The sequence below is a fragment of the Halichoerus grypus genome, chromosome 10, assembly GCF_964656455.1.
Source record: "Halichoerus grypus chromosome 10, mHalGry1.hap1.1, whole genome shotgun sequence".
Classification (NCBI taxonomy): domain Eukaryota; kingdom Metazoa; phylum Chordata; class Mammalia; order Carnivora; family Phocidae; genus Halichoerus; species Halichoerus grypus.
The window spans coordinates 37,932,901-37,957,717 of record NC_135721.1 but is presented as its reverse complement, the minus strand read 5'-3'; the positions used below and the strand labels follow the sequence as shown (position 1 = coordinate 37,957,717).

At 41.2% G+C, this 24,817-nt stretch overlaps 1 protein-coding gene across 4 annotated transcripts in view; it reads left to right on the top strand.

The window, feature by feature from the left end:
• The first annotated feature begins 209 nt into the window (after positions 1-209).
• RMND5A (required for meiotic nuclear division 5 homolog A) overlaps positions 210-24,817 on the top strand; it is a 62,272-nt gene continuing 37,664 nt past the window's right edge. For 3 of the 4 annotated variants that reach the window (XM_078056331.1, XM_078056329.1, XM_078056330.1), the window contains exons 1-2: positions 210-827; positions 21,544-21,686. In XM_078056331.1, coding sequence (XP_077912457.1) covers positions 686-827; positions 21,544-21,686 — 285 coding nt within the window. In that variant the 5' untranslated portion in view covers positions 210-685. The remainder of the gene's footprint in view (positions 828-21,543; positions 21,687-24,817) is intronic. The other variant, XM_036076165.2, reaches the window with a different exon arrangement.

The following is a 24,817-nucleotide window of genomic DNA, read 5'->3' as shown; positions in this document are numbered from 1 at the left end:
GGCGGAGTGGTTAGGGACGGTTTCCACCCTCTTGTTTACGGGGAGCGTAGTTGTAGCGCTCTCTGAGCGCCGGGGCTGTCTCCGAAGTTCCCTATTTAGCTCCTCGGACCAATTGGGTTCTTGCTCCACCCTCGCCCTCTCCCTTGCACGCTTCCCGCGTGGTACTGCCCACACCTTTAGAGCGGCGGCGCGAGCGGACGCTCGTCGCGTTCCTCCGCCCGCGTTCGCCAGGCTGCTCCCCCTCGAGGGTGCGCTTGGTACGGCCCGCGCCGCCTCTTTCCCTTGCTGGGGTGGCTGCCCCCCCCTCGGGTCGGCGGCGCTTGGTGCCGCCCGGGAGAACCAGGTCATCGGTCGGTTCCCGTGAAAACAAAAACAATCGGCGGCGCCGCCGCGGGCAGCCGAACGCGGCGAGTGAGGACCAGGGGCGCGGGACCGGGTGGGGAGAGCGAGCGGGAGCGGCGGCGAGTATCCGGGGGCCGGGGGGCCATGGGGCAGGCGGGCACGGGCTGCGCGGGACTCCCCCGGCGCCGCGGCTAGCACGCCCGCTCTCTCGGCCGCCTCAGCCGCCCGCGCCGCCCGCCTGGGGGACGAGGAGCAGGACGCGGCCTCGGCCGGGCCCGGGCCGAACGGCTGCGGACACCCGGGCGCCAGGGAGCCGAGCGCCGCCGCCGCCGCCGCCTCCGGGATGGATCAGTGCGTGACGGTGGAGCGCGAGCTGGAGAAGGTGCTGCACAAGTTCTCGGGCTACGGGCAGCTGTGCGAGCGCGGCCTGGAGGAGCTCATCGACTATACGGGCGGCCTCAAGCACGAGATCCTGCAGAGCCACGGTAGGGCGGCCCGGGTGGGCGCGCGGGGCAGGGCCCGGCCCCTTGGGCCACGGCGGGCCAGGAGGGGTGTCCCCGCGCCTCCCCCACCCACCCCAGCCCTCTGTGACTTTTCTTCCTCGCGATTTGCCTCGAACCTGCCCCGACTTCGTTGTCAATTAAGAGTGAGCGCGATCCACCCGGAAACCCAGCCCGGAACCACGGGTTCCAGCCGGGTTAAACATGTGTGGGGGCCGGTCCGTGGCACCTGCAAACTGCCGCCGTCCCGGGGTGGGCGCCCCCCGCCCCCCGCCCCCGACCCCGTGCTTTCTGGTCCCTGCGGGCTGAAGGTGCGCTGATTGCGTTGGACCGAGGGTCTGGGTGATAAGAGGGTCAGTGTAGGAAGCCCCTTCTTCCTCTCCTGCCCCAGATCCTTGGCCCTGGGACTTACTTTCCAAGTCTTTCTTTTTTCTTCTTTCTGTTCTTTTTTTTAAATTAGAAAGTCGAGTGTTATTCTTAGCTGTGGGTTAGCAGAACAGCCGCTGCTGCAACTTCACGATTTGCTGCTGTGTGGAAGCAGCTCTTCTTCAACGCCGCAGCAGCACAGACGATTCCTAGGAAACGAGCTCAATCAAATTGTTCAGCTCTCCTAGTGTAGCCTGAGGAAGAACAGGCAACTTTCCTGAAGCAAATTGTGGCACAAGTAGTTAGTTACTTGCCTTACCTGGCCAAGTTTTTACTTGCTTTCCTTTCAGAAGACAGATTTTTCTATAGTAGAATGTTTTACCTAGATTATTTCATTATTGCCCTAGGACCTGGGGGCAGATACTTTGCCGAAGTTAACTTGTGGAAGCTGGTTGAGAAGGGGTTTTGGTTTTGGTTTTTTAGTAACAGGTTAAGGTCTGGTGTCCTTAGACTAACATATTCATAGTGGTGATTCCTTCTGGTCAAGAAAGAAATGACTTTATTTAATGGATTCATTCAAGAGTTTGAGGGAGCCTTCTCAATCCCTAGGCTGAACAGCAGTTTATGGAAAGGAAAGTTTGGTAGCTGAGGTGAAATGCGGATAATTGGGCAGGTGAGGTGAAGGCGGTGGCGCCATCTGAGCTTCTCCCCTCCTCCACCTTTCTTTCCAGACTCCTTTCAGTGGGGAGTAAGTGCTAGCCCGTGATAAGGGAGTCTTAAAACATCTTATTCTGAACATGGCAGTCACTTTTGAACTCGGGGGAAGAAGCAAGCCTGCAACCATAATGGAAAAAGGAGTTAGAATATTAATATGGAAAAATAAACAGACATAGATGGCTGCTTGGGAAGGGGAAGTGGAGGTGGAATTGGGTGGGAATCCTGGGAAGGCTCTGGTGAATTGGGTTTTTGGACATGCGGGATAAAGCTGAAGGGCTGATGAAGACAGAGCCAAGGGCTAATGTGTACTGTTGGCTAAAGATGCAGTTAGAATTGGGGGGAAAAGTAAGGTCTCAGATGGTTTCCTAGTATCATTTCTACCGAGGAGAGTGAAGGAGATCACATAGGCTGCAGGGAAGAAAGACTGTAGGGTCCACCCGCACCTTGAACTCCTCTTGGAGAGTGGAGGGCCATGGAGGAGCCAACAGAAACAGAAAAGGCAGGAGCTTAGAAAAAGAGAAGTTGGTCAGCTGGTATTTGGCTGTTGGGAGTCAGTGACCGTCTGCTTGCAGCTTCATAGAGTTAAAATAAACTAGATTAGTGGGGATTAAGAAAAATATGCAAACTGAAGTGTAAGAAGGCCCAAGGCTGTTTAAGTACAAGGGTGGGAGGTGCGTGTGTCTGTGTCCCTCTGTCTCTGCCTGCCCACCCGCCCATCCGTTCCAGGAAATCTATGTCTTATTCAAGGCTGAAAGGAAAAGAATGAGTGAAGGGTCTAGACTTGGAGAGGTGGAAGGAGCATTTCCTTTTTAGGGACCAGGTCAGAGATTGAGGGGTTGGATAGGCAGAATTTGAGAGAGAAGATGGAAAGTAAAATACCTTCCTATAAGAGAGAGGGGGTATTAGTTGATGGGGGAGTGTGATTGCAAGCCTCGTTTTAGGGAATTTGGGGCCCATCTCAGATGGATAAAATAATTGCCAGAAATTGCTGAAGCACTAGTTTGCTTTAGACAAATTGTTTTTTGCTTGGTATCGGGGAACTTTGCAAGGAATGTATGGTGTGAGGGTATTAGCCACAGATAATGCCATGCTATTCAAATGGTCTGACTTGGTGAATTGCATGTGTTCCTTTCTCAGCCTCCTATTTTTTACCTTCTTGTCTACCAAATTGCAGTTTGATATTGGTATTTCTTTGATTTTCTTTAATTCTTTAATAATAGGATTAAATGACTAAAGGCAGTTATGAAACATGAAAGAAAAATAAATACTGCAAGTGCCGGGTCTAGTTTCCAAAGTAAACTCTTTTTTCTAATGGTGTTCTTATGTGTGGAGGCAAACATCATGCTTTGGTATCTTGGTTATGGTAATTTTCAAAGCAGATAATTTCTAATGTTCTTTGCCAGCGATGATGTGGATATTACATTTGTATCTTAAATATACCCTTCCTAAAGTTATGTCTACTGAAATCTGAGTTTGGAACTCCACTTTCAAGTTTGAATGTACTTGTTTGGGCAATTGATCTTGTGGGCTCCTGTGACTTGAGAGAGGGGCTCCAACTGGGACCATCTGTCAGGGCTTTGGATCTCATTCTCTGGGGTTATTTGTGGTAATATTCTTGTAAGAATGTGATGTGAATAAAGTAGAATCTTGGGAACCGTATAGATCCCCCAACATGGCATCATACCGATGGTGAGTAACTGCCTGATTAGGAAGTATCTTTTTAGCTAGGGTCAGGGGATCAGTTCAGTTTTTGAGGATGATTTATATTTCTTTATGTTTAAGTATCTTTGTTCTAAAGTGAGTGAACAACTATACTAAATGAGGACAGTTAGAATAGTTTGTGGTGGAAACATCATACGTAAATGAAGATTAGTAAGCCCATTGACAACCCATATCCACTCTCACCACTTTTATTCCAGATTGTGAAACTGCCCAAAGGGGGCTAGCCTGGCAACTGGCTTGGAAGTAGTCCTGCAGTGAGCCCTAACATTTCTTTCGTCGGCTCTAAATTGCCTCTATATAGCCTGAAATTCTTTCATATAAACTTTACCTAGTTATTTCATTTAAAATGCATTTTTCTTAATTCACTTACCTTTGGGAGAATAAAGGTGATGTGGGTGGTCACTTACACCTGGTGGATTAGTTGGTACTCTGCCATTTAATCCACCTCTAACCAACTCCAGCCTGGGAAAAGGACAATCTTTTTTTTAAGTTAATTTATTTTTTTAGTGGGCGTGAGGCCTAAGGCAGAGGAGTACTTTCAGAGTAGAAGGCTCTGACTGAAGGCCCCGATTGATACGTGCGGGCTTTGACTAGGTCACAGCCGGCCATGCAGTTGTTGGTGGTTGAGGGGCAGCATAGCAGTAACAGAAGAGCGAAGGGGCAGTAAAGAATCACACAGAATACTAAAAAGAAGTTCTGTTGAAGCCTGATTCATTCCTCTTCTGGAGACTGACTTAAAGGCTTTCTTTAGGTCCAAGAACTGCCTGGGAAACCTTAGGGTGGTAGATTGGATGATGGATGGGAGAGTGATCCAGAGCCTGCTGAGTGAGGTATCTGAGGTAAAAGGGATTAGAGATGACTGTTCACAGCAGATGAAAGGTCTGTGCTGAGGTGTTTGGGCTGGGAAAGGAATACCTTTTTTTTTTATAATTTTATTATGTTACGTTAATCACCATACATTACATCATTAGTTTTTGATGTAGTGTTCCGTGATTCATTGCGTGTAACACCCAGTGCTCCATTCAATACGTGCCCTCCGTAATACCCATCATCAGGCTAACCCATCCCCCCACCCCCTTCCCCTCTAGAGCCCTCAGTTTGTTTCTCAGAGTCCATAGTCTCTCATGGTTTGTCTCCCCCACCGATTCCCCCCCTTCATTTTTCCCTTCCTACTATCTTCTTTTTTTTTTTTTTAACATATAATGTATTATTTGTTTCAGAGGTAGAGGTCTGTGATTCAACAGTCTTACACAATTCACAGCACTCACCATAGCACATACTCTCCCCAATGTCTACCATTTTTAAGCTTAATTTGCCAGAAGTTCAAGGATTGTACCAAACTCTGAGTCTTACCCTTAGTTACTTTGATTAAATTTCAGGTTCACTTAATTTCCTCAACTCTTGGGAAAGAGGAGAGCACTGTCACATAGTTGTACCAGCTTTTCAGTGAGTTTCCCTGTGCACATGAAGTTTGGTCTAATTTTCTGTATGGTTGATGCTGTTTGGTGATCATTCCCAGTGTGCCCTTGATCTAATTTGGGTAATGCACTAGTGCTTCTCAAACTTCACTCACAAATGTGCGCTCTTATTTTTCAGATGAATTCATGATTTCTCTTAAGTGGAAGTGAAAGGCACTGTAGGCACTGATGTTTGTGAAATCATAGGTTTGGTGTATTAGATATAATAAACTATTAAAAGCAAATTCATAACTATTAAAATACTTCACATACAGCTAAAATCACTATTCATGTCAGTGGTGTGGGAACCACACTTTGGACAATCCTCAATTAACAGGCAGATAGTATGGATAAATGTTAGGGATTTGACTTGTGATTGTTTATATGCTTTTTAGCTTTTTTTTTTTTCTATTGGCAAATATATTTTGTTTCCCATTAGCACTTCTGTGGTGGAAGGAGAACAGAAGAGAACTATATATCACGTATTGCTGATATTCTAATTTCACATTTGGTAAATGGAGATTAGACTGAAACAATAGGGTAGCATTTATGACATGATTGACGTGTACTGGGAAAATTACAATCTTTGTTAAGAGGCAAGGGTATGCAGTTTGTTTAAAAGTTATTTCTAGGCTAGGGGCACCTGGGTGGCTCAGTCAGTTAAGTGTCTCTTGATCACAGTTCAGGTCTTGATCTCAGGGTGGTGAGTTCAACGCCCATGTTGGGTGTGGAGCCTACTTTAAAAAAATTTTTTTTTAGGCTATTATAGGGAATTGTATTATAGTTTCTGAAAATGATTCTCAGTGACTTTTTTTAAATGAATTTTCTAAATTTAAATTTTATTTGTTTTGAGTAGATAATTTGTTCAAATGGTATAAATTCAAATGATAAGAAAAGGATACCCAGTAAGAAGTCTCCCTCCTACTCTTATTTGTGGGCCACCTAGTTGCCCACTTCACAAAGATGCTAGCTTCCAGAAAAATTTTTAAGAAAAATCAGGGAAGTAATAATTTGTCACTATTCATTTTTACTTTGAGGCATTGGACATGTAGTTCTACTTACTGTGATTTAGGCTTAGTATTATTGCAATTTACAAGTTGGTAAAGACAACTTAATTTGTAGGAGTGGTCAACACATATATTAGCTTCTAAAACTCCTTTTTTTGTGCGCGTATGTGGTCTGACTCCCAGTAGTAAAACTCATTTAAACCATAATCCTCCATCTTTCTTTCTTTGGTGAATCAAAGAGAATTTAGTTACTAGTTGTAGAACTGCTTCCAGTTTTTAAAACTTGAAGGTAAAAAATGAGAAGGTAAATAGGCAATTAAGCATGGAAGAGAAAGCAAATTGTGGCCACTTTTTAAACTAATTTCTGTGGTATGGTTTTTATCAGTAGACAGAAAACAGAGATTCAGGGTCATATGGTATGGATAACTCTTCATTCTAGAATTTGAGTTGTATATATTATATATACTTACTGAAAAGTATGCTTATTTATACGTATAAATCCCTGTGCTTTTCAGAGCCTCCCAGGGTTGTGAATGTATTATGTTGAATGAATATTAAAGGATCAGGGTTTGGTAGACAAGTGGTTTGCTTATTCAGCCTTTTTGTTTGGTGTACTTGAAGTAGGCTACAGTATCTGGTCTCTCAGTTGTCAATGAAACTTTTTGCTAAATATTAACAAGACACTATTGGGAGAGAAAAGGATTTTATTTGTGTATGTATGTATGTATGTATGTTAGCCACTGTATAGTACATCATTAGTTTTAGAGAGAGGAAGGACTTTAAATTTTTAATTGAATAAAATTTGATATCTACTTTTAACATCTAGTCTGGAAAGTAGCAGGTAAGTAGGTCAGAAAAGTTTGGGTGGATAACAGTAGTCATCGTTCAAATACTCTAAGAGAAGAATAGACCACTTAGCAAGCTACTTGGGCTGTTTTAGATGGTGAGAATAATAGGTTAGTGTGGGCATTTCCAGTTAAGGTTTAGAAGCTGATTTAACTTTGTCAGCCATTCCTTTCCAGGCTCTTTTAGGAGATAATTCTTTATTTGACACCTTATTCATTGAGACTAGAATCTGTTCAGGATTCTTTTGATTGCAGGTGGCAGAAGAGTTTTAATTAAAATGGACTTTGTTGACTCATAACTAAATAGGCTGAGGTAAAGCCAGCTGGCTCCAGAAGCAGAGAGGATGTCATAAGGATTGATCTTTTTCTCTTCCTTACTCAACTCTGCTTTCCATGGTTGGCTTCATTCTCAGAGGAGCTTTCTCCACATGGAGGTAAAGATGGCCAGTGGAGTTCATATCATTCTTGTATTGCTAGTGATCCCAAAGACAGGAACATGCTTTTTTTTCCTGCATTTTCAAACATAAAATTACCAGGGAGTATTCCATGCTGTCTTGGTTCAGGTCTAACCCTCTCCCTGAATCAATAACTGGGGCCAGGGCATGGAGTTCATTGGCTACCTTGGGCAGTGCTTATCCCATGTCAGGAGATGTACGGCCATGTGATCATAGACAGGAGAGAGTTCTAGAAAGGAAAACTTGTACCCAGATGAAAGTGATAGATGTCTGTTATAGTTGAGCAGCTACCAGTTACACCAATAACAATGTTCTTTGAGGTGTTTTCTTGACTAGCCCAACCTTTATTTCTTAGTTTTTGCCTTGCCTCCTAACTATAACATTCATACAATTCAAATACTGAGTTGCTGGTGCAACTTAATTTGTAGACTAAAAAAAAAAATACAGTTTGGTTCATGTTACCTTTGGGAACTTACTTGAAATTGCTTGTATGCTTGGCATAGTAAAATCATTTTACTAAGGTTATTTTATCTTTTAAGTAGTTTCTAATTCAGGATAATAACATTGGTGAGGGAGAAACTTGCCAACGCTTCTGTGATACGATACTAGAAATTTCCATTCTTTCCATGTCTTAGTCACTTAGTTGTTAGGATAGTGAAAATGGTGTTTTGGTAAACTATTCACTTAGGACCTTAAAACTGATTTGTTTTTATTTGGGTCCCTGCTTTTTCATCTGTAAAATCTTTGAAAATAACCCCAAAATGTGGAATAGGGGAGAATTATGGAAGGCTCTAGTCCTGAGCTATGTACTGGAGTGCCATGGTGCTCCATGTAATCCCCAGAAGTTGATAGATACCAAGGACCTGATGCTCTCTAAACTGGGCATTTTTTTGAAAGCTTCAGGAGTTTGTAGAAGAATGGCAGAAATGTTTGGCCTTCCTCTTAGATTAGGTGTAGTCTAATCCCTCAAAGAACAGAGACTAGAATCTCCAGCAGGACTTGAGACTTTTAGAAATATACTTCCACCTTATTTGGGTTTGGTGATTGTATGGCTCAGCTCAGAATGGTTCTTAGGGAACATTGTTCTCAGAATCCATAAGGCTTTAACACTTAAGATTGAGCCTGAATACTTTCTTCTCATTTTGAGGTATAGCGTCTGGCTGTGTGTTATCTTTGATGAGTTTGCTATATCTATGGGATCCATCTAGATTTAATATCTCATTATTGATTATATGAAGGTATTCAGGAGGAGATAAGGAGTGACTTAAAAGAAACATTATATATGGCTTTGGCCCTCCAGGAACTTGGAGGCTAGTTAGGGAGATAAAAAGATGAGTCTGCCACTTGGAGAGTAGACCACAAAATTTTGTCCTTGAGCTTAGGAGATCTGAGTTTGAGTCCTTGCTCTGCCACTTTACTGGTTCTATAATCTATAATCTTGCTTAACCTATTTCCTCTTCAGTAAACTGGTAACTTATATCACAGAGTTATGGGAATTAAATAGGTAGTAGATGTAAACTGGCTTTAAAATCTGAAAAAGAGGTATATTTGTTATTTTTAATGTCTGCCGTTTTTGTTTGTTTTTATTTTTTTTAAGGTCTGTGCCTTTAAGCAGTGTTAAGCACTATGGAGACACTTTGACTATTAGGTATCTTTTGTACTGGTGTATGTTAGCTACCATTCTGTGCCCAGTAGTCTGCCTAACACCATAAGGAATATTCAAAAGGCATAAGATACAGTCTTCAAGGAACTTTAGTTGGATAATGAGACAAGACTTTTACATTTGAGAGGGGAAAAAACCATGGCCATGACACAGTATAAATAGCAGTACTTCTGGTTGGTATAAATACTAGCAGTTCAGAGAAACAGGAGAGAAAAAGCCCTTAGAAAGAACTGCTGGGTGTGTGTGTGTGTGTTATTTCAATTGAACTTCAGAGCACCTGGTCAATAGTTATTAATTGCCAATTAAATGTAGAACTAGGCTAAATCTTGTGGGAGTTAACAAAGGGCAAGCAATCGTTCTCATGCTCTAAGAACTTTCTGTCTAGTTAGGGAGATGTCACTGGTGTGTTTTTAACCAACTATGCCCAGTAGTGCAAGGCCATGTACATAGGCCAATGCTGACTGAGTGGTACAGGCAAGAAGGGGTGGGATTTGAGACAGAGTCCTCTAACCTGTCAAGTTTCAATAACAGAGATTGAATGTGGACAGTAGGAAGATAGGATGGGGCGCCAGAAGTGGTGGTTGGCAAGAACAAAGGTACAGAGGAGTGAGAGAACAAGAGGCATTCTGGGAACAGGGAAGGACCAGAGCAGGGAGAAATAGAACAATTAAAATTAAATCGGAATCAGGGTTTATAGAGTCACACATACCAGGGAAAAAGTAGACTGGGAAAATGTTGAATGACTTGGGTGGGGAGTACATTTTGAACAGGGACTGGACAGGGACATTATATTGAGACCAGTTAGCAGCATTTAGGTTGATTGGAGTTGGGAGTGCGGTTTGGCTAGAGGCAAGAGGACTAGTTAAGTGTCAACTTAGACCTGATGAAAGAGGGACCTGTCTTTGGGTAGTGGTGGTAGAGATGTACAGGGACCCATGCATGGGATCTCCTGAGGGAAGGAATTACCAGGACTTATTGTGTGGATGTAGTCTGGCAGGATGGGAGAGAAGGGTCAGAAAAATCAAAGCTTAATCTAAGGTTTGAGCATGAGTGACAGGTAAGACAATTATGGAACCAGGAAGAAAATAAGTTTATGAGAGGGGAAGGTAGAAATTTGAGTTTGATTTTTAAGTATGAAATTTACATTTAAAGACTACAAGAAACCTTACCTGTTTCAGCCATTCATTTCAGAGATATATAGAAGGAGATAGCTAGAGATTAATTCTCTATTTTGAATTTGAAGGGAATGACTAGGCTCTCTAAGGTAGGACTGTCTAGCAGACGTTTGAAAACCGGTGCTATGTGTCCTCTTTTTCTTCTGTCATCTCCCTCAGTTCTTGCCTCATCATGTATTTTTGAAGCCTTCCCTTTCTTCCCTATGCCAGTCATTTTGGTCTAGCTTTCTGCTCTAGGCGCACTATTAGTCTGTACCATGTAATTTAGCTTTTAAATATAAGCTTTCTTTTTTTCTTTTTTTTTCCCCCTTATGGTTGGTTTTGCAGCACACTAGGGTGTGATTTGGTGCACTGGATCAGAACACACCTATCTGAATCTGTGTTCTGTTCTGGAAGGTCAGGGGTTGACCCCCAAAATACTGTGCTTGGTAGATTTGCCACCTATTAATATACTGAAAAAAGTTTGTTTTGTTTTCAGTGTGTACTGCCTGTAGAAAAAAATGAGTGTGTTCTCTTTGTGCGTTTTTCTTCCTCTGAGTGTTGAGCAGCTGCTGTGTCCTAGGTGCTGAGGTAGCTGATCAGAAGCCCCAAACGCCAATAGGCCACAATTTAGTTTGTTACTCACAGTATGAAACAGTCCTTTTATTATTATTTTTTTAATACCAACCTTACCTTTTCAAGTTTCAGGTTTTTCTATTTTAATATTTCGCAATCTTTTCCATGTTCACCTTGCCAGTGACTTCTTTAGAATGAATCTTAGACCCTTTTATTCTTTGTCTTCTTTTATTCCCATCCTAAATTTCTTAATCTGTCTAAAATGCTTGATCTGTACCCTGAACATTGCCGACAGGCATTCAGCACTCAGTAAATTGACTCTGAGTGTCATGGTTCTCTCTTCCTTTTGACTTTAGTCTTTTTTCCCCCTGTTTTGTCTTTGTCTAGTCTCATTTTGTTTAAGATATTAAGACTTCTAAAAAAATAAGAGCGGGATAAGGGAGCCAGGGTGGTTCAGTCGATTAAGTGTCCCGACTCTTGATTTCAGCTCAGGTCCTGATATCAGCGTGGTGAGATCAATCCCTGTGTCTGGGCGGGGGGGGGGGGGGGGGGGGGGGGCAGGGAGCCTGCTTAAGATTCTCTCTCTCTTCTTCTGCCCCTCCCCCCCTTAAAAAGAGTGGGATAATGTAGAATTTTTTTTCCCCTTACAGCATTCTTTTGACTTTTTCTATTTTAACTTTTTTTTAGGAATTAATCTAGAATGAATTCTGGAATATAGCTCTATGTGGCCCCAATTTTCATTTAGGTATAGTTAGGATTATGTTTACTAAATGGATTTTTTTGCATTCACATCAAAACTTGTGTGCCATTTTGTTTTCCACTTAATTCCAAATTTAACATCTCTGTCCATTTTATGAAGCGGAGTTAACTTTTAATAATGCAAAAGAGCTCAAATGCAATATGTGTAATATTTATAAACTTGGATATTTAAAATGTTTTCTGTCTCCGTGATGTTCATAAGATTGTTAAGTCAGATCTTAGTGATTTCTGGGGAATGCTACTATTTGCTTCTACCAAAATATTCTAGTCCTAGGTGGTGGTGTTTTCAGCCATTTTGGACACCTGAATAATAATCATCATAGTAATCACCTTTCTGTGTTGTGCCTCACCATTTTTTTATAGAGTGCTCTTAATTATAGGGGGGTCTCATCTCTCATGTGTTTGACTCTTAGGCAGCATGTACTTCATGGTGTAATTGACACCTTTAAACTGCCTTTTACAGGCCAGATTAGAACTTTTGATTATCTGTCCATGAGCAGATAAATCAAGCTACACCATTATAGTGCTGCCTGCCAACCAGCTGTTTAATTTGAGCAACATTATCTTTCTTTAATAGTGTGTACAATTATTTGAGGGGTTTCTTCCCTTCTGATATCCTAAAAATAAGTGGCAAACAAAATTGCAAATGCGAACACTGAGTAGGGATGAGTAATATAGTTTTCAGTCTTAATTTCTTTGTCTTGATTGTGTTAGATGAGCCAAAATGATGAGTAAATGTTGTCCCATAATTGGACATATGGTTGTTTTAAGCCGTGTGATTATGAAGGAAAATAATTGAACAAATAAATGTACAAAATGATAGAACTGTATTGAAAAGTTATTTATAAAACCAAGGTATAATTAGGAATTTTGTAATTTTTCCCTGTGTGGGAATTGGGCACTCCTTTTATTGTGTAAGTTTGTTCTACCTTGCTACATTCTGACTTGGGGTATAATTTTACAGGAACACGTTATGTATGAAAGTTGAAATGTATTTCCTTTTTTTGACACACCTTAGCATAGTTTTCTTTTACAAACACAGAAACTGTGGCTCAAAACACAAACCTGTTAATTTTTTCCCCAAGTCTTTACCTACATATTTAAGGTTTTAGAGGGGAGGGAATGGTCATTATTTGGAAAAGGGAAGGAACTTACAACTGGGGGGACTCTGTTCTATGAGTGTGTTTTATTTGGACCTTGGTGTGTGTGTGTGCGCGTGCGTTATTTATTTGGTATTTGGAAAATTTAGGCCATAGTGCTTTGCATAGTACACACTAAATACCCTGGAAGGGAGTAGAAGGTCAGTGAGCTGCTGAGTGTGAAACTGCTGGCAGTTCAGAGGGTATTGGTTCAGTGTGTTGGCAGTGCCAGAGTCTCCAGTGCTGGGCTTGAAAAGAAGAACATGTAATTTACTAGGGGCCCTTGGCTGGCTCAGTCAGTAGAGCATGTGACTCTCGATCTGGGGGTCGTGAGTTCAAGCCCCACACTGGGCGTGGAGCTAAACACCGAAGATTAAACAATCATATTTCCTATCTTCAAGTAATTTCATGAGGGTGATAGACAAATATTTACAATGAAGTGTGAAACTCTGATAGAGAAGTACAGGATGGTATGGAAACAAACAATTTATTGTTTCTTTGAAACTAATGGACATAAATCCTGAAATGGCTAGGCAGTGAAGCCCAAGGGCAGAGCTTGAAGTCTTAGCTGGGCTCTCTAAAAAACGGTTTAGGAGTTAACTCAGATGAAAGAAGCCAGTCTGAAAATGCTACATGCTATATGATTCCAACTATCCAGCATTCTGAGGAAGGCAAAACTATGGAGACAAAAGGATCAGTGGTTGCCAGGGGTGGGGTGGAGGAGAAAGATGAATAGGCAGAGCACAGAGGATTTTTAGGGCAGTGAAAATACTCTGTATGATACTATAGTGATGGATATATGCTGTCAGAATCCATGGGTGCAACACCAAGGGTGAACCCTCAGGTAACTCTGGACTTCGGGTGATAATGATGTGTCAGTGTAGGTTCATCCTTGGTTTAAAAAAAAAAAAAAGTACCATTCTGGTGGGTGATATTGATAATGGGGGTGGGGAGGCCAGTTTATCGGGAAAAGCACAGTAAACAAAAGTAAGGACTGTTGTGCAGATAGAAGTCTGAACCTTCTTCACTGATAAGTTTCATATGATTTAGAGCCATTCTTCTCTTCCTGGTGTAGAGAGAGAGACACTCTTACTAATGGAGATTTCCCTCATAAATGTAAATTTCCCTTGCAAAAGGGTGACTTCTACTCTGTTTTTAGAACTTTTCCTGTATCTGCTGTTTCTCACAGTAACATGCTCAAAATAATCCTCATGCCAAAGAAGCATATTTTGGGGTGGCAAATTCTGCTACCCTTCATCCCCACAGTAGCCCCATGGCTGATTCCTTCATTTCTTTCAAGTCTTCACTGAGATACCACTTTCTCAGGTATATGGGGAATCTCTGTACCTCACTCAGTTTTGTTGTAAACCTAAAACTACTCTTAAAAAACAAAACAAAACAAAACACAACAATCCTTAGGGCACCTGGGTGGCTCAGTCGATTAAGTGTTTGCCTTTGGCTCAGGTCATGATCCCAGGGTCCTGGGATTGAGCCCCCATTGGGCTCCCTGCTCAGCAGGGAGTCTGCTTCTCCCTCTTCCTCTCCCTCTGCCTCTCCCCCTGGCTTGAGCTCTCTCTCACTCACGCCTTCTCACTCTTAAATAAATAAATCAGTAAATAATCTTTAAAGAAAAGAAAAGTACATGTGGTCACTGTAAGTGATGAACACTGCCTCAGAACTATTTCTTTCATGCTTATGTATGGGCCATGAGTTCAGGGAGGTTTATTGCATTGAAAGACACAGTTGGGGGCACCTGGGTGACTCAGACTCTTAATTTCAACTCAGGTCATGATCTCAGGGTTGTGAGATCCAGCCCTGTGTTGGGCTCCATGCTGGGCATGGAGCCTGTTTGGGATTCTCTCCCCACCCCCCTCCACTCTCTTTTGCTCTCTCTCCCTCTTAAAAAAAAAGAAAGAAAGAAAGAAAAAGAAAAGAAAGAAAGAAAACAAGACACAGTTGGCACAGGACTTTATCCTGGGTAAAAAGTGATCACCGCAGTGGCCAACTGGGATTCTGACATTTACCTCACATCTAGTTTAGTTATGGTAAAGACGGCTATTAGTAATTCCCCAGCTTTATTTCTGAATCCATTTAGATTTCTTTCACAGAAATGTTCTTCTAGAAGCGGGTTTTGTTTTCAGACAGAGAAATCAGAAGAACATTAGAACTCTCCCTTTAGGACTTAGAGATTTGGTCTCAGTTTGATTATTACAGCGATTTCTAAACCTGTTTTTACCTTGGCCGCTTTCCACTAAATCCATTTGAAAATGCATTAGTGGAATCTTTCTCTTTGAACAGGGCTTTTCCAGGGTTCTCTTTCAGATTATTCCATTCTACTTTTCTTACACTTCCGAATACATTGTAGAAATTTTTCCTTGGGGTGTACTGAGAATTCTCAGTGTTAATTAATTGACCTTATACTGCTAGTATCTGTCCTTTATAAACTTGAAAACCAAAAAGTGTAGGGTCTTAATAGATGGTAAAGGAAAAAGAAATGATAGCAGCACCAAACGTCAGACATTTAAGTTGCTGAGATTTGAAAATATCAATGAATTTTAAGGTTGGGGCATGGAAGTTCAGTTGGTAAATTCCAGATGACCTCTCTCCTCCAGCTTGGTGTCTGCTTTTTTGTTCTTTAACCTTTTGTTTACTTTGTTGTCTATTGACTGTAGAAACAAACATGCTAGAATGAATAGGACTTATGGCTTGCATTTTTAAGATTTTTAAAATTGAGAAATAGTTCACATACCATAGAAGTCACCCTTTTAAAGGGTATGATTCACCAGCTTTTAGAGTATTCAGAGATGTGCAGCCATAACCATTATCTAATCCCAGAACATTTTCATCACTCCCAAAGAAACCTCATACTTACTAACAGTCACTCTCCATTCTACCCTTTGCCAGCCTCTAGCCCCCATGAATTTACTTCTGTCTATGGATTTGGAGATTTCATATAAATGAATCATACAATATATGGCCTTTTGTAACTGGCTTATTTCAGTCAACAGTTTTTTTTTTTTTTTTAAAGATTTTATTTATTTATTTGAGAGAGAATGAGACAGAGAGAGAGAGCATGAGAGGGGGGAGGATCAGAGGGAGAAGCAGACTCCCTGCTGAGCAGGGAGTCCGATGCGGGAGTCGATCCTGGGACTCCAGGATCATGACCTGAGCCGAAGGCAGTCGCTTAACCAACTGAGCCACCCAGGCACCCCTCAGTCAACAGTTTTTTTAAGGTTTGTCTATGTTGTAGCATGTGTCAGTGCTTTATTCCTTTTTATGGCTGAATAATATTCCATTATATGGCTATGCCACATTTATCCAGTCATCATTTGGACATTTGGATTGTTTCCACTTTTTGGCTATTATGAATAATGCTGCTGTGAACGTTTGTGTGTAGACATATGTTTTCATTTCTCTCAAGTATGTACCTAGCAGTGGAATTCCTGTGTCATATGGTTATTCTCTTTAGCTTTCTGAGGAACTGTCAAATTGTTTTAATCAGCCACTGCACCATTTTACATCCCACCAGCAATGTGTGAGGGTTCTAAATTCTCCACATCCTCCCCAACTCTTTTTCTTGTCCATCTTTTTCATTAGAGCTATCCCAGTGGGTGTGAAGTAGTTTTTCATTTTAGTTTTGATTTGCATTTCTTTTTTATTTATTTATTTATTTATTTATTTGAGAGAGAGAGAGCACATGAGAGGGGGGAGGGTCAGAGGGTGAAGCAGACTCCCTGCTGAGCAGGGAGCCTGATGTGGGACTCGATCCAGGGACTCCAGGATTATGACCTGAGCTGAAGGTAGTCGCTTAACCAACTGAGCCACCCAGGCGTCCTGCATTTCTCTTTTGACTAATGATGTTGAACATCTTGTCCTGTGTTTGGTTATTTGTCTTACCCTCTTTGGGGAAAAAATGTCTATTCAAATTCTTTGTCCATTTTTATTTTTTAAAGATATTTATTTGAGAGAGTGAGCAGGGGGAAGAGCAGAGGGAAGAGCAGAGGGAGAGGGACAATCAGACTTCTGTGCTGAGTGCAGAGCCCAACATGGGGCTTGATCCCAGGACCCTGAGATCATGACCTGAGCCAAAATTAAGAGTCAGACACTTAACCAACTGAGCCACCCGGGCGCCCCTGCCCATTTTTAAATGGGGTTGTCTTGTTGGGTTGTAACAGTTCTTTGTACATTCTGGATACTAGACCCTTATTTGACATATGAGTTGCAAATAGTTTTTGTCATTCTTTGGATTGTCTTCTCAATTTCTTGGTAGTATTTGAAGCACAAGAGTTTTTTTTGATAAAGTCCAATTGAATGAATGAAGAAGTTATCTATCTATCTATCTACCTATCTGTTTCTCTATCTACCTATTTATTTTTGTTACTTGTGCATTTGGTATCATACCTAAGAAACCATTGTCCAATACAAGGTCAAGAATACACCCATGTTCTTCTAAGAATTTGATAGTTTTGGCTCTTACATTTAGGTGTTCATTCCATTTTGAGTTAATTTTTGTATATGGTATGATTCTTTTGCATGTGGATATCTGCTTATTCCAGCACCACTTGTTGAATATGGCATTCTTTTTAACTGTTCTTTTCTTGCTTTATTTACCATCAATCCAAAGACTTATATTAATAGTGCATGAAACTGAGGCACCTGGGTGGCTCAGTCGTTCAGCGTCTGCCTTCGGCTCAGGTCATGATCCCAGGGTCCTGGGATCGAGTCCCGCATCGGGCTCCCTGCTCATCGGGAAGCCTGCTTCTCCCTCTCCCACTCTCCCTGCTTGTGCTCCTGCTCTCGCTCTGTCTCTCTCTGTCAAGTGAATAAATAAAATCTTTAAAAAAAAAAAATAGTGCATGAAACTCTGCAAAGCATGTGATAAGACTGGAATATGTAGTTTACAATAAGAACCTATCTTCCCTCAGGACTTACATATCTAGTTGAGACTGATGATGGAATTATACACAAAATTGTTCAGTGGGATACAATTCAGTGCTAGAGGAATGGTGGAGAGAACAGAATTCATTAGGAATTGAGAAGACTGAGTAAATCTATGAGCAGAGAGGTTCATAGAGGAGATGAAGGTACTGAAGTTGGGTACGGTTTAGATACAGAAATGGCCAGAGTAGAGCTACTGAAGTAGTTAGATTCATTTGGCTCAGGGTATGGAATACCTTTTAGACAGATTTTGAAATTTTCCTGAATTACCAAGTCTTCTCTTAGCCTAAATTATATTATTAGAAGTTGGAAGCACCTGATACATACTTTGTGCAATTGTATCTAGAGAAGAGGGCAGTTTTTATTTTGGTTACATCATATTGGATTGGGTATCTTATGGGCACTATCTTCTGTTTGCTTATCTTTTTACTTCTCTCAGTGGTTGTCACTGAACTAGACTTAAATTCCCTCTTCACAGTCCCTATAACCTTCTAGGTTTCTTTTCTTGAAACTTTAGAGAAACTCTTTTGTCATGGTCACTGATAACTTCCACATTGTAAATCCAGTGGTCAGTTCTCAGTCTGTATCTTAATAGCAGAGCATTTAACAGTTACTTCTTCCTCCTTGACACATTGTCTTTACTTGGCTTCCCCAGCACCCTGCTTGATTTTCCTCCTACCTCACAGTGTTTTCAGTTGTCTGTTAGTCTCCTTTTCTAGTTCTACTTCATCTTGGTCTCATAAACTTGGAGTTTCCAGGACTCCCATCTTTTATCACTTCTTTTTGTCTGTACTTACTGCCTCTTTTGATGATTTCATTTAGCCTCATGGCTTTATGATTTTTTTTAAAGATTTATTTATTTTAGAGAGAGAGTGCAAGAGAGTGCAGGGAGGGGGGTAAAGGGAGAGGGAGAAGAATCTCAAGCAGACTCCCCATTGAGCACAAAGCCCAACATGGGGCTTGATCCCAGGAATCATAAGATCAAAGCTGAAACCAAGAGTTGGACACCCAACTGACTGAGCCACCCAGGCACTAACCTTATGCCTTTAAGTATCATCTACATGCCAGTGGCTCACAAATTTGTAGATCCAGCCCCATGTTTGCTCTTGAACTCCAGGTTTATAAATCTAACTCACTCCACATGTGTACTGGGGTAACTACTCACATATCAAATTTAACAAACCCAAAAGTGAACTCTTTCTCTCTTCCTTCCTCTCATACCTGCTCAGCTTTTAATTTTTATCATTCTAATTGAAGACAACTCCATCTTTCCAGTTGACTTAAGCTAAAATGTTTGGAGTCATCTGTGAGTCCTTTTCTTGCCTCATACTCAGTCAGGAAATCCTATTGGCTTTACCCTCCGAATATATCCGGAATCCAACCACTTCTCACCACCTCCACATCTAAAACCCTGGGCTGAGCCACTGCCCTCTTATCTGGACTGCTGCCACAGCCTCCTAACTTCTCTTCCTGCTTCTGTTCTTGTACTTCTGTCTTGAGCCAGAATGACCATACTAAAATGTGTTAGTTTATGTACCTGCTCTGCTCAAAACCTTGCAGTGGATACCCTTTCACGCAAAATAAAAGCTAAAGTCTTTACAGTGCCAAAAAGGCCTGCAAGATGAGGACCCCCATTATCTCTTAAACTTTTTCTCCTCCTGTTTTTCTTTGCCAGACATCTACTTTAGCCACACTGGCTTTTTTGCTATTCCTTAAATAATCTTGGTATATTTCTGTAAGGGCTTTTGTCCTCTCAGCCTGGAATGCTTTCCCCTGAAGGGGAGGAGAAATAATTTTTCCTTTAACCTTGTGAGTTCTTGGCTGAGACCCCTGTAATAAAAGGCAGATTAACAAGAGAAAAACAGCTTATTAACATGTATACCTTATGTATACAAGGGAAGTTCTCAAAGAAAAGTGAGTAACTCAAAGAGGTGGTTTAGAGTTCAGGCTTAAGTACCATCTTCAGCTAAAGATGAAAGAAAGGTGTGGGGAGGCCAGTTTATCAGGAAAAGCACAGTAAACAAAAGTAAGGTTTGTTGTGCAGATATAAGTCTGAACTTTCTTCACTGATAAGTTTCATATGATTTAGAGCCATTCTTCTCTTCTTGGTGTAGAGAGACACTCTTACTAATAGAGATTTCCCTCATAAATGTAAATTTCCCTTACAAAAGGGTGACTTCTACTCTGTTTTTAGAACTTTTCCTGTATCTGCTGTTTCTCACAGTAACATGCTCAAAATAATCCTTATGCCAAGAAGCATATTTTGGGGTGGCAAATTCTGCTACCCTTCATCCCCACAGTAGCCCCATGGCTGGTTCCCTCATTTCTTTCAAGTCTTTGCTGAGATACCACTTTCTAAGTGAGGCCTATCATATCCATTCTGTTTAAGATTGTAATTGTTCAGCTCACATACACTCTCCATCTCTTTTACTCTGCTTTTTCTCCCCCAGTAGAATATATCCTCTTTTGTCATAGTATATATAATTGACTTATTGTGTTGTTTATCTTGCTCATCAGAAGGTGTCTTGCTCAATAAATATTTGTTGAATGAATGAACATCCTAGGGCTGTTGTACTTTTGGGGTTGTTATTGTTCAGAATCTTGAACCCCATCCCAGACCTCTTGAATTAGATACAGGGGGTGGAGGTGCAACTCCTTTGTTTTAACTAGACCTTCAGGTGATTCTGATGTAAATTCAAGTTTAAGAACCACTGCTATATCATAGTGAGTAGTTCAGAAGCCAGGCCTGTTGCTCACAGGTGGGGATATATAGATGTATGAGGTAATTGATAAATGTTTGCTTTTCTTCCCATCTTCTTCTCCTCCCTTTTTCCTGAGGAGATAGCACTGGGAAAGATGATATAAACTTTAGCAACTTTCAGTTGATTTAGCCTGTGTATCAAGGTCCCCAAGACCACCTTTAGGTTCCAGTTATCACTAGGAGGACACACAGGAATTAGCCTGTAGTCACACTCATGGCTAAGATTTGTTACAGCGAAAAGGACACAAAGCAAAATCGGCCAAGGGAAGAGGTTCATGGGGCAAAGTCCAGAGGAAACCAGGAGAAAATTTCCAAGAGTCCTCTCTTAGTGGAGTGTCACACAAAGCAGGATACATTTAATTCCTCCAGCATCAGATTGTAACAAGTGTGAAGTGTTGTCTACCAAGGAAGCTCATTAGAGACATAGTGCTCAGGGTGTTCATTGGGGACTGGTCATATAGGCACCCTCTGCGTAGCACATACCAAAACTCCAGATTCTCAGAAGGAAAGCAGGAATTCGGCTTAAACCTCATTGTACAGTTTAGGCATAATGAGCCACTCCTATCAGTTAGGGTGGTGGGAACCCTGATAAGAATGGCTCACTGTGCCTTATAGATGGGGATATGTTAACTCTTTTTCTGCTATGTTCACTCTTTTCATCCTGGTATCCAAAGAAGTTTGTTGGGTTTTTTCCCTACTTCTTTATATAGATTATAAAGCATTTAGACTAAATCTCTCTTTTAGGAAATTGAGTAACAAAGAAAATGTTTTGAGGATAACTTGAACAGTTTACTTTAAGTGGATTGAATAACTGAGTTTATTCAGTTAGACATATTTTCTGAAAAATGCCTTGGCAGTATCATTCACAGTCTGTGCTATTTTAGTAATTACAAAAGTGGCTTATTTCATAGTAAAGTTTTCTTATTTATTCCAAAAAATAAATTAAGATAACTTTCTTAGCATTCACTTGAAAAATGTTATCTATGAATGTGACCATCTGTTTCAAAGCAGATATTTGTTTTTCTTCACTTTTCTTCCAACTTTCATGTTCTAAAGGGCCTATTTGAAATTTGCCATCTTTGGGTTTGCTTTCGTGAGTAACCAATCTTTCTTTCTTTCTTTCTCTCTTTCTTTTTTTATAGGCCAAGATGCTGAATTATCAGGGACACTTTCACTTGTTTTGACACAGTGCTGTAAGAGAATAAAGGACACTGTTCAAAAATTGGCCTCAGACCACAAAGACATCCACAGCAGTGTTTCTCGGGTTGGAAAAGCCATTGATAAGGTATGGTGTTGAAGGAAGTGTCTGGGACTTTTTAACATCATCCTTCATCTCCTATCACTGCTTTGATAACATTTGCTTTCTTCAATTCTTTTATGCTATTCCTTTCATCCTGGCTTTTATTAATTTTTTCAGATTTGGTTTTACTATGTTATTCTTAAAGTTTGCTCTTGATATTTAAAAAAACAAAAATAAAAACATTTGCTTATATGACTACAGTTCCTGGTATCATGATGAGTGAATTTCCAAAGAAATTTTAACTCCTGTGAGGGAGTGTGTTTATAGAAGTAACTTCCTACTTCCTGAATAGTTCCCTGGTAGTGACTCTGTCTCTCTTATGGGGCGATTAGGATAATACCCTTGCATCTGTCTCCCCTGCATCATCCTGTTGTCTTCCTGTGTGCATGCTAGTCATTTTTCTCCAGTGTTGCTTTCTATGTGAGTGAGTGGGTTGGTTGCAGTCTACTTCTGTTGGGTGATCGTTCCGGTGACATCTCTTGAATCTTTGACTTAGTGGTTTACTTATAAGTGGTTATTTTTAGCACTGGGCCAGTTTTGCCCTTGGAGTTCATAGTGGGGCCTAAGAGATAGGGCCTAACTACCTCTGTGTGATACCTCTGACTACATCAGCCATTGGCGAATTTGTAACTGTTTATGGATGTTTCTTTGACACAAACTTGTGGGAAGGTAGGAAGAACTTTTGGGAGAGCTCTTTGTAGAAAAAACCAGTCCTATGAGTTGCTTAGTCTGAATGTAGGAGAGCTAGTAGCTATGATGTAGATAGAAACTCATGGAATCCAGAGGGTGACTTTGTCTAACTCATGGGTAAGCCTCCCTGTTAGAAATTATCCTGTAGAGCAGTAGTCTTGAAGGGCTAGTCTCCAGGCAGTCTAAGGCGGAACTATCTGCTTCTAAGGAGATATTGCTAACTGGTAGGTACAGTGTGACTGGACAGTGTGTGGCACGGGCTCTAAGGATTGTTTGGGTAGCTGTGGTTTACAGAAGTGTTAGTGACCTTTTAGAGAGCTTTCACCACTCCCATAGTGCTGAGGGTTTCAACTTGGCAAAAGAGGCCTGAGAAGTAGTCTTGGCAGCAGCAACACGATATTTGGATTAGTGATGGCATTTGCTAGCAAAGGCTGGGAAGGCAGTATTCTCTGAAATAACTTTGAGGTTGTGATGCCTGTTTGGTGACTCCAAGAGAGTGAACAAGCTTTGGAAGTGGCTTTGGCATCAGACTTTTTGGGGGCTATGGCATTGGAAATCTTCAGTTGGTATGTACTAGCTTAAGGGCTCACTGGAATGGTGGTGGGGCACTTTAGAGAGGATCTTAAATCACTGTGGGTGAGGGACCTTCAGGTTCTCTAGGTGGTGTTTAGGAAGCTTTGGGTTTTGGTGGCTGACAATGACCAAGGCAATCTAGTGATTCTGATGGTTCAAGCCCTTGGAGGTAACAGGAGGCATCTGCTTGACCACCAGGCTGCTTGTAGTTATGACAGAGGGTGGGGACAGCAAGACCAGAAGATGCCATGATAGTGGGAAGAGCTGAAGTTTTCATAGCAGCCAATCAGAGAAAGTATCTGAGAAGAGATCCCAGATTCAGGATAGGTGAGGATGGCCTCAGCAGCCATATCTCAAGTGTGTGGACTGCTGGCCACTAGGATCTAGAGCATTTGGGCCAGTAATTGACCAGCTTTGTATTCTACCACTGATAGGGTGACCATGTGTCCCCATTTCCTAGATTGTGCCTGTTGTCCTGTCAGATTATTAGAACCTTCTTTTTACTCTTGTTCCCCTAGCTAATGGTGACTTGCAGAGCATGTCTTCCTGATCTAGCAAGTCTTTACAAATACTCATAATTGTTGTCAAATATTTTGGCTAATCTTTGAGACAAAGCATTTAAGTGTATTTGGTGCTAGAAACAAAAGAATCCCTTTGAGAATGGATACCAAGGGAATGCATAGTGAGTAATGTACATTGTAGCTTTTTTGGTGCGGATGTGTTTGAAGTGAATGTTCCTAATTATATATTTTAATTTACTCATTTCTCTTTGGAGGACATTTTTGTCATGTAAGTTATAAGGGCTTTTTCAAGTAAAAAAATTTTTTTGTATGATTTTATGTTGCTGTGAAGGTAGTTTAGGTTCTAGGTGACCTGGATTCCAGATTCTTCTGATCCATCCTATGACATTCCATTGTTAAGTTGATACTGTTAAGTGTTTGCTGAATTATGGTCCTGGGGCACAGAAGAAAGCCTGGATCTTTTAACCCAGTTCTGTACCATTTTTCAGTGCATTTTCTCCCTCCCTCTTTTTTGGGGTGGGAACATCTGTTTGGCCTGAGCTGTAACAGGAAGCTGTTACCTACACTAGAACTACCTAGACACTGTGCTTCTCACATACTTGAGGAATTCTGTGTAGGCTGTTGTCTTATAGGACTCCACTGACTTGTAGTTTGGACCTGGTAAATTTGTACAAGCTTCCAGGGCCACCCATTGTAACAAGGCTGGGTGGACTCCTATGGGCTGGTGGTGAGCAAACAAGATGAAGCTGAAGCCATTGTGGCACAGGCTTTTATGTACCACAAACAGACTTGAGTAATAAACCGGAATGCTGTCCAGCAGCCTGTGAGTACCTTGTTATGGACACATGTTCCCACCCTGCCAAGAGGAGGACAAAGAAGCTGGTGACTCCTTTATGAGCAGGCTGGTTTTGAGTGAGGAACATTAGTAAATTTTTGACATGCTTAATGATTTTTTTCCTTTAATGTTTTAATGCTTGTTTTAAAGTTCTTTAGTCATCGCTTAATGTAAGCATAAAAAAAGTTTGTGGTGTTAGCCAAGGCACTTTCTGGCTTTTAATTTTGTGAACATAAAAAAATTATTGAAGATTTCTGCCTTAATGTGTTGACTATTTTCAGATCATAGTATGATCACTATTTAAAATAAATAATATCAGCTATTGGGTTCTGTGGCAAATTATTTTTAGTAAAAACAATGTGTTGGCCTATTTTTAATTTCCTCTCCCATTTTAAGAACATCTAGAATTCTCTCCTGCTTAGGGCTTTTACTTCAGTGTTTAAGTCTTTTGACTTTTTTTGAGTTTACTTCCTAAGTAAGAAAAGTCAATAAAACCA